This window comes from Podarcis filfolensis, assembly GCF_964270895.1.
Source record: "Podarcis filfolensis genome assembly, chromosome: 11".
Taxonomy (NCBI): Eukaryota; Metazoa; Chordata; class Lepidosauria; order Squamata; family Lacertidae; genus Podarcis; species Podarcis filfolensis.
In genome coordinates this window covers 27451778-27465860 of record NC_139613.1, presented here as the reverse complement: position 1 = coordinate 27465860, position 14083 = coordinate 27451778, and the positions used below count along the sequence as shown (strand labels likewise).

The 14083-nt window shown below is 41.8% G+C and overlaps 1 protein-coding gene across 1 annotated transcript in view; it reads right to left on the bottom strand.

The window, feature by feature from the left end:
* Nucleotides 1-11467: 11467 nt before the first annotated feature.
* ARSB (arylsulfatase B) overlaps nt 11468-14083 on the bottom strand; it is a 66983-nt gene continuing 64367 nt past the window's right edge. Inside the window, exon 8 of the mRNA XM_083576196.1 lies at nt 11468-13489. Coding sequence (XP_083432322.1) covers nt 13224-13489 — 266 coding nt within the window. The 3' untranslated portion in view covers nt 11468-13223. The remainder of the gene's footprint in view (nt 13490-14083) is intronic.

Here is a 14083-nt window from a genome sequence, read left to right as displayed (position 1 = left end):
CAGGTTAAGAAGAGTTTCAGGTTAAGAACGGACCTCCAGAACAAATTAAGTTCTTAACCCGAGGTACCACTGTAGCAGCCATAGGATTGGATAGCTCAGTTGGTAGAGCATGAGACTTGTGGGTTCAAGCCCCACATTGGGCAAAAGAGTCCTGCATTGCACGGGCTAGACTAAATTTACCCTCATGGTCCCTTCCAGCTCTACAATCCTATTGATTCTATGGTTGCTTGATCCATGCATTTTATTACACTGCTTCAAAATAATTGTGCATTGTGTTATTCATCACAACTGGACCAATAAGAGTTAAAAGAAACCCTTGGAAATGAGGTTAGTGTAAACAACCAGATAATATATCATGCTGAACATTTTACTGCGACTAGCTTCAGTTTTTCTGTTGTAGACACTGATGCTGCAATGGGATACACCCTAACACTGCCAAATGCTTCCCAGTATTATTAAATTTAACTTCACCACTCATCTACAGAGAATTATTAAGTTTCAAATAGAAACTAATTATTCTGGTCTGTCTCAGGGCCGATTCTGACATAATGTCTTTCCCCCACCCACCCCCAACAGCTGAATATAGCGGAATACTCTCAGAGGAACAAATGTGAAGGGGGTGAATACTATGTCAGATTGAAAAATCCACATGTATTTTGCTGAAAAAGATCTGCAAACAGGAAATTAAATTCCTAACCGCTCTAGCAGTATTATGCAAAATAATAAAACAGCAAGGAGTTTGTAAATACCCCATAGTAATAACTTAAGTGTCCGCAATATATCTGCTGATTTCATGCCATAATCCAAACAAGTGTGTTCAACTATTTTGTGCTGTTATGTTGTACTTCTCTATAAGAATTAGAACAACTGCGTTCAGACAAATGCATTGGAAGGGTCAGCACACGACTAGATTGAGGCTTCTCTTTCCTCCTCCCCCTCTTTTCCACTGGCATTTCGTTGTTCTCATACTGTATAAGAGTTTTGCACCTACGGCGATAGCATTTGTGTCAGTACATCCTATGGCACCCTCGTGAAAGAGGTCAGCAAATATTGCCTCAAAAATCTACAGTGCATGAGAAACTACATTTTTTCCACTCACTGGCACAGGTGTACCCTCTCTTACATTCCAATCCCAGCTTTCCAATTAAATGTGGGCCTGGGATTGGAAATGTATTCTCTCTTCCATTCTGCACAGAGAACTGCAAAGGCTCTTTTCTGTGGTAGCCAGTGTAGGTGCCTTTTTCTTCATTGCCGAGTGGACTGATGCAGGGGCAAGTCAGTCAGTCCATTTTGTGATGCTTTATATTATTATTATTATTATTATTATTATTATTATTATTATTATTATTAATTTATACCCCGCCCATCTGGCTGGGTTTTCCCAGCCAATCTGGGCGGCTTCCAACCGAATATTAAAAACAATACAGTATCAGACATTAAAAACTTCCCTAAACAGGGCCACCTTCAGTTGTCTTTTAAAAGTAAAATAGTTGTTTATTGCCTTGACATCTGCTGGGAGGGCATTCCACAGGGCGGGTGCCACTACCGAGAAGGCCCTCTGCCTGGTTCCCTGTAACTTGGCTTCTCGCGGTGAGGGAACCACCAGAAGGCCCTCGGCACTGGACCTCAGTGTCTGACCTGGATGATGGGGGTGGAGACGCTCCTTCAGGTATACAGGACCAAGGACGTTTAGGGCTTTAAAGGTGAGCACCAACACTTTGAATTGTGCTCAGAAACGTACTTTATCTCTTTCTGCGCATTTAGATGTGGCAGTCAATTCCTGATGTGCAGCCACATAGCAGCTGTTTTGTGGCTGGTGCCCATGACAATTTCTAAAAGTTTCAAAAATGCCCATTGACCCCAACCTATAAATGCTTCCTGCAAATAACACATTATTTCTGTCCACAGATTGAACAAATAATAGCAATTTAGTTGATAATTGACACAAATTGTCTTTTGTCTATAGCTACATGTTTCAGGTGCATGGAAGTGACTTCCATGTGCAAAGAAATTATCTGTTTTGTATTTGATGTTGATGTTAACCTGCTGGTACCTAGATAAAAATTGTCTACAAAATAATGTTTTTACGTGCATCTTGTTCTAAAATGCACTTATAGTTAAATAAACTGAGTATAACACATGACAGCCTGCCTAGATAGTTCCCACTTTTTATTTCTATAATAAAAACAAGTCCCTGGATGGGTAATTGGACAATGCACCATGACTCTCAGCTAAAGACCTGACACATCATGTACATGTGCATTTCCCCAACATGTGTAGAAAAGGACATGCAGTAGCAACATTTTTTGGTTATATCTATATTGAACTATTGTTACATGCTCTAGGTGGGTCTATCTTTAAAGACTGAAAACTACAGCTGCTTCAGAATGCTGCTGCCAGGTTGTTGACAGGGATCCATTGTTCAAAGCATGTGATTCTGCAGCTATTTAATCTGCAGTGACTCCTGGTATGTTTATGAGTTCAATTCAAAGTGGTTGCTGTCACCATTGTGGTTTGTTTCCGGGGTATTTGAAGGACTACCTGTTCGCACTTGATTCTGCCTGCCGGTTAAGGTTTGAGGAAGATCTGCTCTGTATTTTCACCACTATCTAAATTGTGATTAGTGAATACACATGTTTTATGTTGTGGCTTTGATGATGTCAGTCACATCCAGATAATTTAGTGAAGATGATTAAAGAACAGAACTTTAAAGCTTTCCAGAGCCATTTGATAATGTAAAAGTAAATGTATTTACTTAAGAATTATAAAATACAGAACTATTTAAGGTTAACCAGTTCACCTTTTTAAAAAGAACGAAAGTACTTTTTCTGAAGAAAAATATAGAATTTATTTTGAAGTTATTTTGAAGACTGAGAACTTATTGTAAAATGCTAGAATGCTAGAAACACCACTAGAGGTGTTTTTGGAGTTTATCTGGGGGAGGGAGAAAGAAAGTTGAGTCAAGTTAAAGGAAAAAACTCCAGCTGTAATGTCCTGCTACTGTCTATGTTGCACCTTTATGCAATAAATTGTGGCTTAGAATAAGGCTGCATACACACGAGAATTTATTATAGACTCAATGAAGATTGTGTATGGACTACCTAGAAAAAACATGTACTCAATCTAGATCCATTGTATATTTTTTGCCCCTGAAAAGTGCATCTTGAGAAACTGGTTTCATTCCAAGAATAAAAGCGCATTGTGGATTGATTCTGCATTACCTCACAGTGTGTTCATTTGGAAAGAAAGATCTAAGTAGTCCCAGCAGTGTGTCCACATCCGCCCAATGACATTGTGGGTGGGCATATACCAATAATCGTCTATCCGGGGCATGTGCAGGGAGGAAAAATGTGCAGATGACCTAATTAAGGGGAGGGTTTTCAAATATGTATCAAGTAACTACACCCATCCTTGTGGACAGCAGGATCTATAATCCATCTAGATTGAAAGCAGGATGTTGAAGACAAGCACAAGGGATTCTGGAGTGAGAAAAACAACATTTTTGTGCTATTAACAGGTTTGTGTGTACACAGCCTGAACACTCTAAGGCGGAATCTGTTACTGACTTTGCCAGCCATTTAGGATGCAAAAGGCTGACACTTCCACACAGCTGCTTTGAGCTGTTTATACACTGTGAAAATGGGCTCTGTAACAACTGCTAGTGTGCAACCTCTGGCCTTCAAACAACAGACTTTTATCCACATAGATGGGCAATGATGTAATTTGAGACAATTCACAAAACCCTAAGCTACTCTGTGGGACAATGGGAGCTTTTCATTCCTGTTCTTCATTTAGCGTGTATGAGCCATTCTGGTCAATTTGCAGTTGTGGACTATGTCAATCTTTATTTCTACCAAGCAGTATTCCAAAGGCTTGTTAAACTGATTTTTACCCCAGACAAGTATAAACTTGTTTCTTTGGAAATATGTCCTATTGATATAAATGGAATACACTCCCCCTAAACAGTTCATCATAATAGTCATCAACTCAGTCCTATATATATATATATATATACTGGTCAAATCCCACAAGAGATATTTTCATGCAGAATGAAGACTCTTCATGCACAGCTGATCAGAATGGAGACACATGTCCACATTGCAGTGTTCAGTTGGGGCCCAATGAATTGCATGGATGGTGCTTTGAACATGCAGTGAAGATACAGCTATAAAGCAAGAGAAAAGTTTTCCTGACATATATCTGCGTATCTCTCAGTGTGTGCAACTAGACCACCAGCTAAAGTGGACAGTGTTTAGATATTATAAGTGTGTGTGAAGTATGCATCATGTCACCTTTTAACTGCTTTGGCAAATTGCTGCCTGCCAGGACTGGCCCACCCATTAGGCAAGGTGAGGTGAGGCAGCTGCCTCAGGCAGCAGAATCCACAGCAGCAAGAGATCCAGCCTCTAAGGAATGCATTACCTGCTGGTGGTGGTGCTGCTGCTGCAGAAATGATGACTGTGGCTCGCTCCTGGGAGGCCAGATTTGCCTCACTGCCGCCTCTGCAGCCTAAAACAGACAGTCCATCTTGTGTTCTCGTTCCTCCTCTCAAGCTTGCAAACCATTTCCCCCCTGTTCGCTTACAACAGGCAAACTCCAATCCAAAACTACTAGTCTTCTGTCTTACTAACTACCCCCCCCCCCATTTGCAGCTGCCACAGTCTTTGCTTTGCTGGTGGCCAATCTCGACGGGTCATGACTTTGTCTATATTTCTTAATGGCTTATCTCTAAGTGATTCCCTGGTCAGGAAAAAAAGTTTAGCCTGTGTTTCTACACCGCTAAATCAAACACTTGGCACCTTCTCTTAATACTTCAAGTATCGGTTAAACCCTAACATTTACTAAACCTAGGAAACATGGGTGTCTTGCACCTACAAACTCTGGCACCCAAACCTATAACAATACTTAAGCCTCAGGTGCAAGTGTTGAATATGACTCTGCAGGCCCCCTATCTGACCCTTGGAACTCTTTCCCAGCCATACATATCATATCCTAAGTGTTTTTGTCTGGCTGGAACGTGTCCTTGAACTCTGAGCATGATTCTTGCTTGCCAGCCCCTTCTGCCCCTTGCCAGAGGACAGAAGAGTGTGTGCAGAAATTGGCCTACAGTACAGATGTAAAATTAACACTTGTTGCTTTTACCATCGGCATGTGGCTGTCAGTTGCTCAGAAGGGAATGTGACATTGGGACTGAAAGACATTCCCCACCTCTGACCTAAGTAGTCATTAAAGGCCTCCAAATTCAAAGTTCTATTAACAGTGTAAAATGGACCCTTTGTTTCCTGCAGTACCCTGTGGGCTTCTGAATGACCACCTTGTGATTATGAATCAGTTGAGCAGTTTTGGAGTCTTTCACCAGAAAGAGACAGGTGGCACATGCTTATTTTAATGAATGGTACCAAAAAACTTCCTCTAATGTTTACTACCTGTATCTAAACTTTCGTGCAGAATTAATAATTCAAAGTTGTTTTTTCTCCCATGCACATTTGAGCATCGTCTCCTTTGTCATTACAACATCCTCAAGCAATAAAGCAATCAAGATCTCAGCAATGCTGAATTATGTATGACTGATTGATTCGCGGGCTGCAGTAAGCAGCTGTAACGCAAATAATGTCTGGTGTCAAAACAGTTAAAGTGATGCTATTGATCTGAGTGGGATACTGGACATTCCTGCAGTTCTGATAGATTCCTCCAATGGGTTGCCACTTGCTTAGGGGAAAGTGAAGGCTAGATATGGACATAGTGCATCGATCAGAAAACATTTGTAACACATTGATTAAGAAAGAACACTATAGGAAATAAATGGTGCTTGGGGAAAATTAGTTTGTGCACTGCAGCTTCATATGAATTCCGCGGAGGATGTTTGGATGCAGAGGTAACTCTGGCCCCATGGCTTAATTGGGGCTGTAACTGTTCTTTTGCATACAGAGAAACTGAATATTTAGGAAACAGTAAATGACCGAGAGCAAGAAAACAAATGAATATTCAAAGAAACTGCCAAAGGTTGAACTATCTACGATGAAAAATGTTATCCAAAGCAGTGGGTGATTGATAGTTATGGTCTTACATTCATTTAAGAACAAAGAAAAGAGATTGCACCCTTTGTGGGGTGGAATGCAACAGGCAAATCCAGTGTATCTTTACAAAGGGGGAAAGAGTTAATCAGTTAATCAGAGCTACAATTCTCAGTACCCTTAACAAACTACAGACCCCAGGAATCTTTGGAAAGGGGATGTGCTTTAAAAGTATAATGTGTACCTTGTCAAAAACTGTATCAATTCTAAACACACCATTTGTATAGGAGCTGTGGATGCAAGTGCAGTTGGAGTCAAGTCGATGGAAGAATCCAGTAATCACATGCTGAGAATAATGGGTTAAATGATGCCTTATAAGATTGTTTTGAAGGCAGCCAAGATTAAAGTGGGATGGGGAGAGATGGAGGTCAAATGTAATTTCTCATTCAGGTCTGAAGTTGTGAGGGTTAAAGACAGGCTCCCAAGGGGATAGTTTGAGCCAGTTCATTTGCTGGTGGGAGTTGTTTTTAACATGGATTGTATTGAAATGTGTTTCAAAGTCAATAATAAATAAGATTAAAGTATCAGTGAAAATAAATGAAAGAAAGCTATCATCTATTTAATTAACCAGTTGACTCCCAAATAGAGAGAAATGTGTTCCATCTGCATTTTGAAGGGGACCAATCTGATCCACCAGTCCAAGAATTATATGCAGGTCACCCACTCGCTGGATCATCGTCTTCCAAAGCAACTACTCTATTCCTAACTTAAAAATTGAAAGCGTAATGCTGGTGGTCAACAAAAGAGGTTTAAAGACTGTCTCAAGGCAAAGCTTTAATAAATGTAGTATAAACACTGACAACTGGGAAACACTGGCCTGCGAGCGCTCTAGTTGGAGAACAGCCTTTACCAAAGGTGTCGTGGGCTTTGAAGACACTTGAACTCAGGACGCAAGGACGTGCTAAGAGGAAGGCACGCTTGGCAAATCCACACTGTGATCAACTCCCATCCGGAAACCAATGTCCCCACTGTGGAAGGACGTGTGGATCCAGAATTGGCCTCCACAGTGACTTACGGACTCATTGTTAAAACCGCGTTTATGGAAGACAATCTTACTCAGCTACGAGTGATCGCTAAAGAAGAAAGAAGTATATGCAGGTCAACTATGGAACAGATTGCAAGCTTCCATGTGTGTGTTTCATAAAGGAAATGTATTGAAAGGCATAGAAAATGTGTATTTTAGGGAAATATTATGTACAAAATGTGTACTTCAAGGGAATGTTTATACAACTTAATTGTGGGGGTTCTATGCATTTTTTAAGAATTAGTTTTTATTGGGGGTTTTGTGTTACAAAGCAAACAGATAAACAGGGAATGGTACATCTATTGGGGGGGTCTATGCTTATAAAAAACTGCAAAATTGGGATAAAAGAGTTGTTGTTGTTGCTGCTGCTGCTGCTGCTGCTGTTGTTAGAATTTATATACCGCCCTATACCTGCAGGAGAACATTTGAAACTGACAATGAATGGAACCATATGGACTGAGTAATCAATTCCTACACACAAAATATCCACCCTGTCAAAGGAAAAAAAAATCACAACTAAGTAAAATAAATGCAAGAGGAATCAGAACGTAGTGAACTTGTAAATATTTGCAGTGCAATCCTATGCATATTTACACAAAAATAAGTGCAGCAAGTTTCATAGGGTTTACTCACAAGTGAGTGTACACAGGATTTAAAAGTTTAGTTGAAAAACAAGCCTAGGGGAATAGGATGAATTATGTGTATTATACCAAATTAAGTGTGCAGTTTTGTACCTAGAAGAATACAGTGGTACCTCGGTTTAAGAACAGTCCTGTTTACAAACGATTCAATTTACGAACTCAGCAAAAGCGGGAGGCCTCATTAGGGAAAGTGCGCCTCGGTTTAAGAACGGTTTCAGTTTAAGAACGGACTTCTGGAACAGATCGAGTTTGTAAACCGAGGTACCACTGTATACTTGTTAGTTGGCAAGGACTTAACAATGTCAAATCAAAGGAAGCCATTGTGGGAAAAGATAGAAAGGCAGCAGGGGAGCCCAGGAGCTGCAGCCCCCCATATCTATCTTATTATGGGGTGGGTGGGTTAGGAGACGAGCATGGCTGACTGCCATGATGCCCTCTTTATGGCTCAGCTGAAACAGGCAAAGACTGGGCCAGAAGCAAAACACCAGGGTGAAGACTTTTGTAGCCCCTCAGTGTCCCATCACTAAGTAGGCTGAGAGCCAAGGGATGTCGGATGGTTTGAAACACCACAAGCAGTGTGTCAAGGGTGGAGGAAGCAGAGTAAGGAGAGTGAGAGTAAGGGAGCTTGTTTGAGGAGAGAGAGAGAACTGGGACAAAAGATATGGGGGAACGTGTGCAAGTGGAACAGGGATAACTAGATTAGAAGCCTCTCACCACAAGAGACAGGGGGAGAGTGGAAGGACAGTAAATAATTGACTGCTGCTATGTAAGATAGGCCTTGGTGGCAGGCCAGAGGGGTGTGTGTGTCTTGTAAAGAAACCTACCAATCTACGATGTCTGCTGATAAACTGGGTCTTGAACTCCTTCAAGAAATAAGGGCTCACCAGTTGAAGACTGAAGAACGGGAATCTGCGGACATTCTGAAGGCTTTCCTTACTAAATTTTGAAGTGTTGTTTTTTTTAAAAAAAGAAAGACCTATGTGACGTTCTTAGTCCTCCTAACCCCCTGAAGTGCTGTATAAATAAAAGAATCATAGTCATCTAGTACTAACCCATTCTGTTTATATGTTCAGTTTGACTGGCAGAGCTTTAAGTTTACCATAGAATATTATTTGTTTTAAAAAAGATATAAAGTCCTTGTAGTTATGCTGATTCTCAGAGCTGTTTGCTAAATCTGAAGACATAAAATAAAACAATGTATGCCAAAGATGAAATATGTGCCCAGCTCTAACATGTCGATTTAGTGTATTGTGCAGCAGACTGTAGTATATCTCATAACTTTATAAAGAGCCCTCAGATATTTTAAGAATGAAAGGCACTATGCAGTCAAACCTATATTTTCTTCATTGCCTTGGATGCCAGCGTTTGTCCATAGTAAGCTGTGGCTTTGCTAGTATAGCTTGTTGTGGTTTCTGACGAGTATGTTCTGTACATCTAAATCTAGAATTTCTCTTTGACTGTACTTATTTTAACTATAGCTCTTCAGACAAAACACAGCAGCTTTCTTTATCACAGAGCCCAGACAGAACAAAGGGTAACTAGCAGCTGGGAAGGTTATCTTTTTTATGATTGCAGCAGATGTTCAGCCTGTGTGAGTGTCTGGAGGCAGTTGGAGGATGGATGGGGCTAACAGATTGAGGTTGAATCCTGACAAGACAGAAGTACTGTTTTGGGGGGGACAGGAAGCAGGTGGGTGTGGAGGACTCCATGGTCCTGAATGGGGTAACTGTGCAGGTAACTGTGCCCATGAAGGACCAGGTGCGCAGCCTGGGAGTCATTTTGGACTCACAGCTATCCATGGAGGCGCAAGTCAATTCTGTGTCCAGGGCAACTGTCTACCAGCTCTATCTGGTATGCAGGCTGAGATCCTACCTGCCCGCGTACTGTCTCACCAGAGTGGTGCATGCTTTGGTTATATCTGTATGTGGGGCTACCTTTGAAGGTGACCCGAAAACTACAACTAATCCAGAATGCAGCAGCTAGACTGGGAGCGGCTGCTGAGACCACATAACACTGGTCTTAAAAGACCTACATTGGCTCGCAGTATGTTTCCAAGCACAATTCAAAGTGTTGGTGCTGACCGTTAAAGCCCTAAATGGCCTCGGTCCAGTATATCTAAAGGAGCGTCTCAACCCCCATCGTTCAACCCGGACACTGAGGTCCAGTGCCGAGAGCCTTCTGGCGGTTCCCTCACTGCGAGAAGCCAAGTTACAGGGAACCAGGCAGAGGGCCTTCTCGGTAGTGGCACCCGCCCTGTGGAACGCCCTCTCACCAGATGTCAAAGAGAACAATAACTACGAGACTTTTAGAAGGCATCTGAAGACAGCCCTGTTTAGGGAAGCTTTTAATGTTTGGACTAATGTATTTTAATATTTTGTTGAAAGCCGCTCCGAGTGGCTTGGGAAACCCAGCCAGATGGGCAGGGTATAAATAATAAATAATTATTACTATTACTATTACTATTACTATTATTATTATTACAACACAAGCAAGAGGTTTAGTATCAGCCCTTCCAATGTTCCCAAACACAATTCCTGCCCTGAAGCAGAAATTCATCTATGAGGTGACCAATATAATTAGCAAACCTGGTGCATCTGTAATACACATAGGTCAAGATTTGTGATCACACAGGAGTAAATTCCAATGGAACCTACCTGCTGAGTAAGCATGCATGGGATTGCAGCCTTAGTGATGAAGGATGAGAGAAGATGAAGCCCAGTACCTCCATGTGATCTCATAATTTATTTATAGCTTGGAAAACCTAATGCAATAAATCTTTTACTTAACGTACAGTGTAGGTTGTGTTTACATATGCGATACACAATTTAATAGAACTGAAATCCTGTGTATGCTTATGTGTTTAGCATCATCAATTTGGCACTTACCAAAACAAAACACCTCTTCTTCAAATTTGTTTCTTATGAATCCAGTGCTTAGCTCTTCCAGGGTGACTGCTTACACATTGCCAAAATAAAATAAAAGAAGACACAAGTTTGCATATAATCTGCACCCTTAAAATTACTGCAATTTTAACAGAATTTTATTTTTTTTAACCAGAGCAGGTGACCTGCAGCCTGCTGTCCAAATGCAAACTGTTGATGTGCAACTTCAAGGCCCTTGTCTTGAAAGGGGCTTTTTATGGTTCTTTTATCTTTAAACTTTTATCTTTAAACTTTAAACTGGACTTGGAACATGCAGCTCATCCAATAGAGGATTGTCCTTGGTAAAGTTGAACAATTTGTCAACCTAAACAGTATACGTTGAAGCAAAAATGGCATCAAGCCCGCCACCCCCCCTTTACACCCATTTTCTGAACAATACATTTGGTGCGAGGGAATAACATAGAAAAGGGCCACCACAGCACTTTCCATCCTGGCCAGAGCTGAGTGGTGGATCCTAGGAGGTGGTAGCTTCTCCGCCATGGAATCTCCTCAGCCCATTGTCCCCCTCACTTTACCTTGCTCTGGTAATGTCAGTGCAAGCACTGTGAATTGGGCCCAGGAACAAACAGTCGGGCAAATATAATTTATTTGTAGTCCACTGGTCGCAAATGAAAAGTTTCAGAATGTAAAATGCATGAGATCATCAAAAGGGGGGGGGGACCCAGAAAGCAAGAAGATTGTCTAAAGGAAATTACAATATTTAGACGTTTTGAAACTTGCTTAGTAAATTCAACTTGCTCAAACTTATTAGAGCCCTCTAATAAAATGACCAACTGAGACTCTGACCATCATCCTGTGATGGCATTTGACCATCCCTTTATTTAAAAAGAACACGTGACACAGATTAAGATACTCCCAAAACATTTCCCCCTACTTTTTCCACCTCGTGCAGAATTCTATAAACCGCTATTACGTTTTCACCCACTTTGTGGAGTTCATACCAAAACTCTTCACAGTCCCTTTTTGGTTTTACTACCCTCAACAAAACAGTGTCATCAGCAAACTTAGTTGCCTCTCTGCTCACACCTAACTCCACATAATTTACAGACATATTAAAAACACTGGTATCGTCACAGATGTTTGAGGAACCCCACTTCCATTGTGAGAATTGTCCATTTATTATTGCTCCCAGTTTTCTGTTATTTGGTTACTGAGCCATAAGAGAACCTTTCCTCTCACCCCATAACTACTAAGTTTAATCAGGAGCCTTTGGTGAGGGGACTTTGTGTAAAAAAAAAAGTTCAAAGAGTTCTGAGTAAATACGTATAATAGGGTGGTAGCAGATGGAATGGTGGGGTGGAGGCAGCTACCTCACCTCCTGATGCTTACTGGAAGGTTCACAGTGGCAGCAAGGTTGGTGCAGTGCAAAGAAGAAGAAGAGGAGGAGGAGGAGGAGTTTGGATTTGATATCCTGCTTTATCACTACCCGAAGGAGTCTCAAAGCGGCTAACAATCTCCTTTCCCTTCCTCCCCTACAACAAACACTCTGTGAGGTGAGTGGGGCTGAGAGACTTCAAAGAAGTGTCACTAGCCCAAGGTCACCCAGCAGCTGCATGTGGAGGAGCGGAGACGCGAACCCGGTTCACCGGACTACGAGACTACCGCTCTTAACCACTACACCACACTGGCTCTCAAAGGTGCCAGCAGAGTCAATCCAGTGCTCCTGCCAGTGTCATATGCACTGTGCCACCCTCCACAATATCTTGCCCTTCTCCCTCCACGTAAGCAGCAGCAACTTACCTGCTGGGAGGTCAGGTACACATCTCCACGCCACCATGCTGTCCACCACTGTGGACACGGTATTCATATTGATCACAATATTCATATTGTGGAAATAAGATATTTTGGGTGTAGAGCTGACATGTTTGGCTATCGCTAGGACCTTGGTGTGTAGCTGCTAAGAGGTTCTGTTCATGGAGATTCAAGGATGCTCCTGTTAGAGTGACTCACGAGGTAAAGGTGGGAAGAGAGAAAAGGAACTCTACAATTGGCTTCTTTCTCCTTTTCTTTACAACTCTGTCAGCCTCCGATAAAAGCTGGCTCCCGGCAAGTATGAAATCAAGCCTTTGACTTCAGATGCGAAAGAATTTAGAAGGCCCTGCCCCCCCGCCCTGCCATGACTCAGAGCTTTCCAACTGAAATAATGTTTCCCAGCTGGCCAGGAACTTTGGGAAGGCGGCATCATTTTACCCTCTGCTTCAGAGACATGTCATGGACGGCAAAAAACCCACCAACATCCAAATGGCAGATTTATGATTCTATAGTACTTCAAGCACAACCGATGGTGAAACTGGATCCTTCAAACAGCTTTTGAGTAAGAAGAAATGGATCCAATGGACTCAAGTGAAAGCTGAAGAGGTAAAATAAACGAGTCAGAAGTGTCTGTGTCCCTGAGTCTATGGGCTGATTCCCATGGAACATTTTTGTACACTTTGCCATAGTGTACACAAGGATGCACACATTTTTATGTACACAAATATAACGTGGGAATCAGCTCTATGACTACCCTTGACATACCTTTCTCAGGCTGCTGAGCAGTTTCCTACATCCAAGGCCCCCAGGCTTTCTTGGTTCCTGGGTCACAATGAGGGTCATTTTTTGGGTAGAACACGGGAACAGAGTTATCGTTATAGTGCCGGAGACGCAAAAGGAGCTTTCTCACAATGTCAGGATATTGTTCTGACAAGTCACTTCGTTCCTCAGGATCGTTAACAATGTCAAAGAGCCAAAGTTTCTTTGTTGGAGGGTCTGAAGACAGAGCCTCTGACTCATTAAATAAAGATGGCGGTGGAAACCAGTGGGAGCAACCTATAAACAGGAACAGAGCAGATTAGAGGTTAGTTGGGACAGCATTAGCCTCTTAATTTGTTTGCAGCTTGTTCACAGATCTGACTTATTTAATTTCAGAGAAGTGGAATTGAACTTGCAATATGGAGATTTGCCAGCTGACCAACAGAATACCCAGAAGATGAATTAGATGTTAGTAGGAAGAAGAGTTCCTAATATAAACGGTATGAAGCTCAGTCTGCAATAGAGCTATTTGGCTGAAGTTTGTTGCTCTTTTCTTGGTTCTGACACCACCGCCTTCAACTCCTTTCTCTTATTGCACCTGTAAATATGTTTTATAACGAACATTCAATGATCAGCGGGTGAACTTTGAGCAACAAGACATACATAAGTGGACAAACAGTGCCATCCTAGAAACAAGGTAAGAGATTAATCTGCAAGAACACTGACTGACATATAGGAAATTATAGTACCAGTTGGATGCCTCAACTGGAAAGCTGGGATCCCTACCAACCAGTGAGCTTTCTAGCAGGTGTGCCTCTTGCTGCTTCAGGTGACAAATCTGAATACAATGCTTCATACTATGTCAAAACAGATAGTGCATGTGGGAATGTT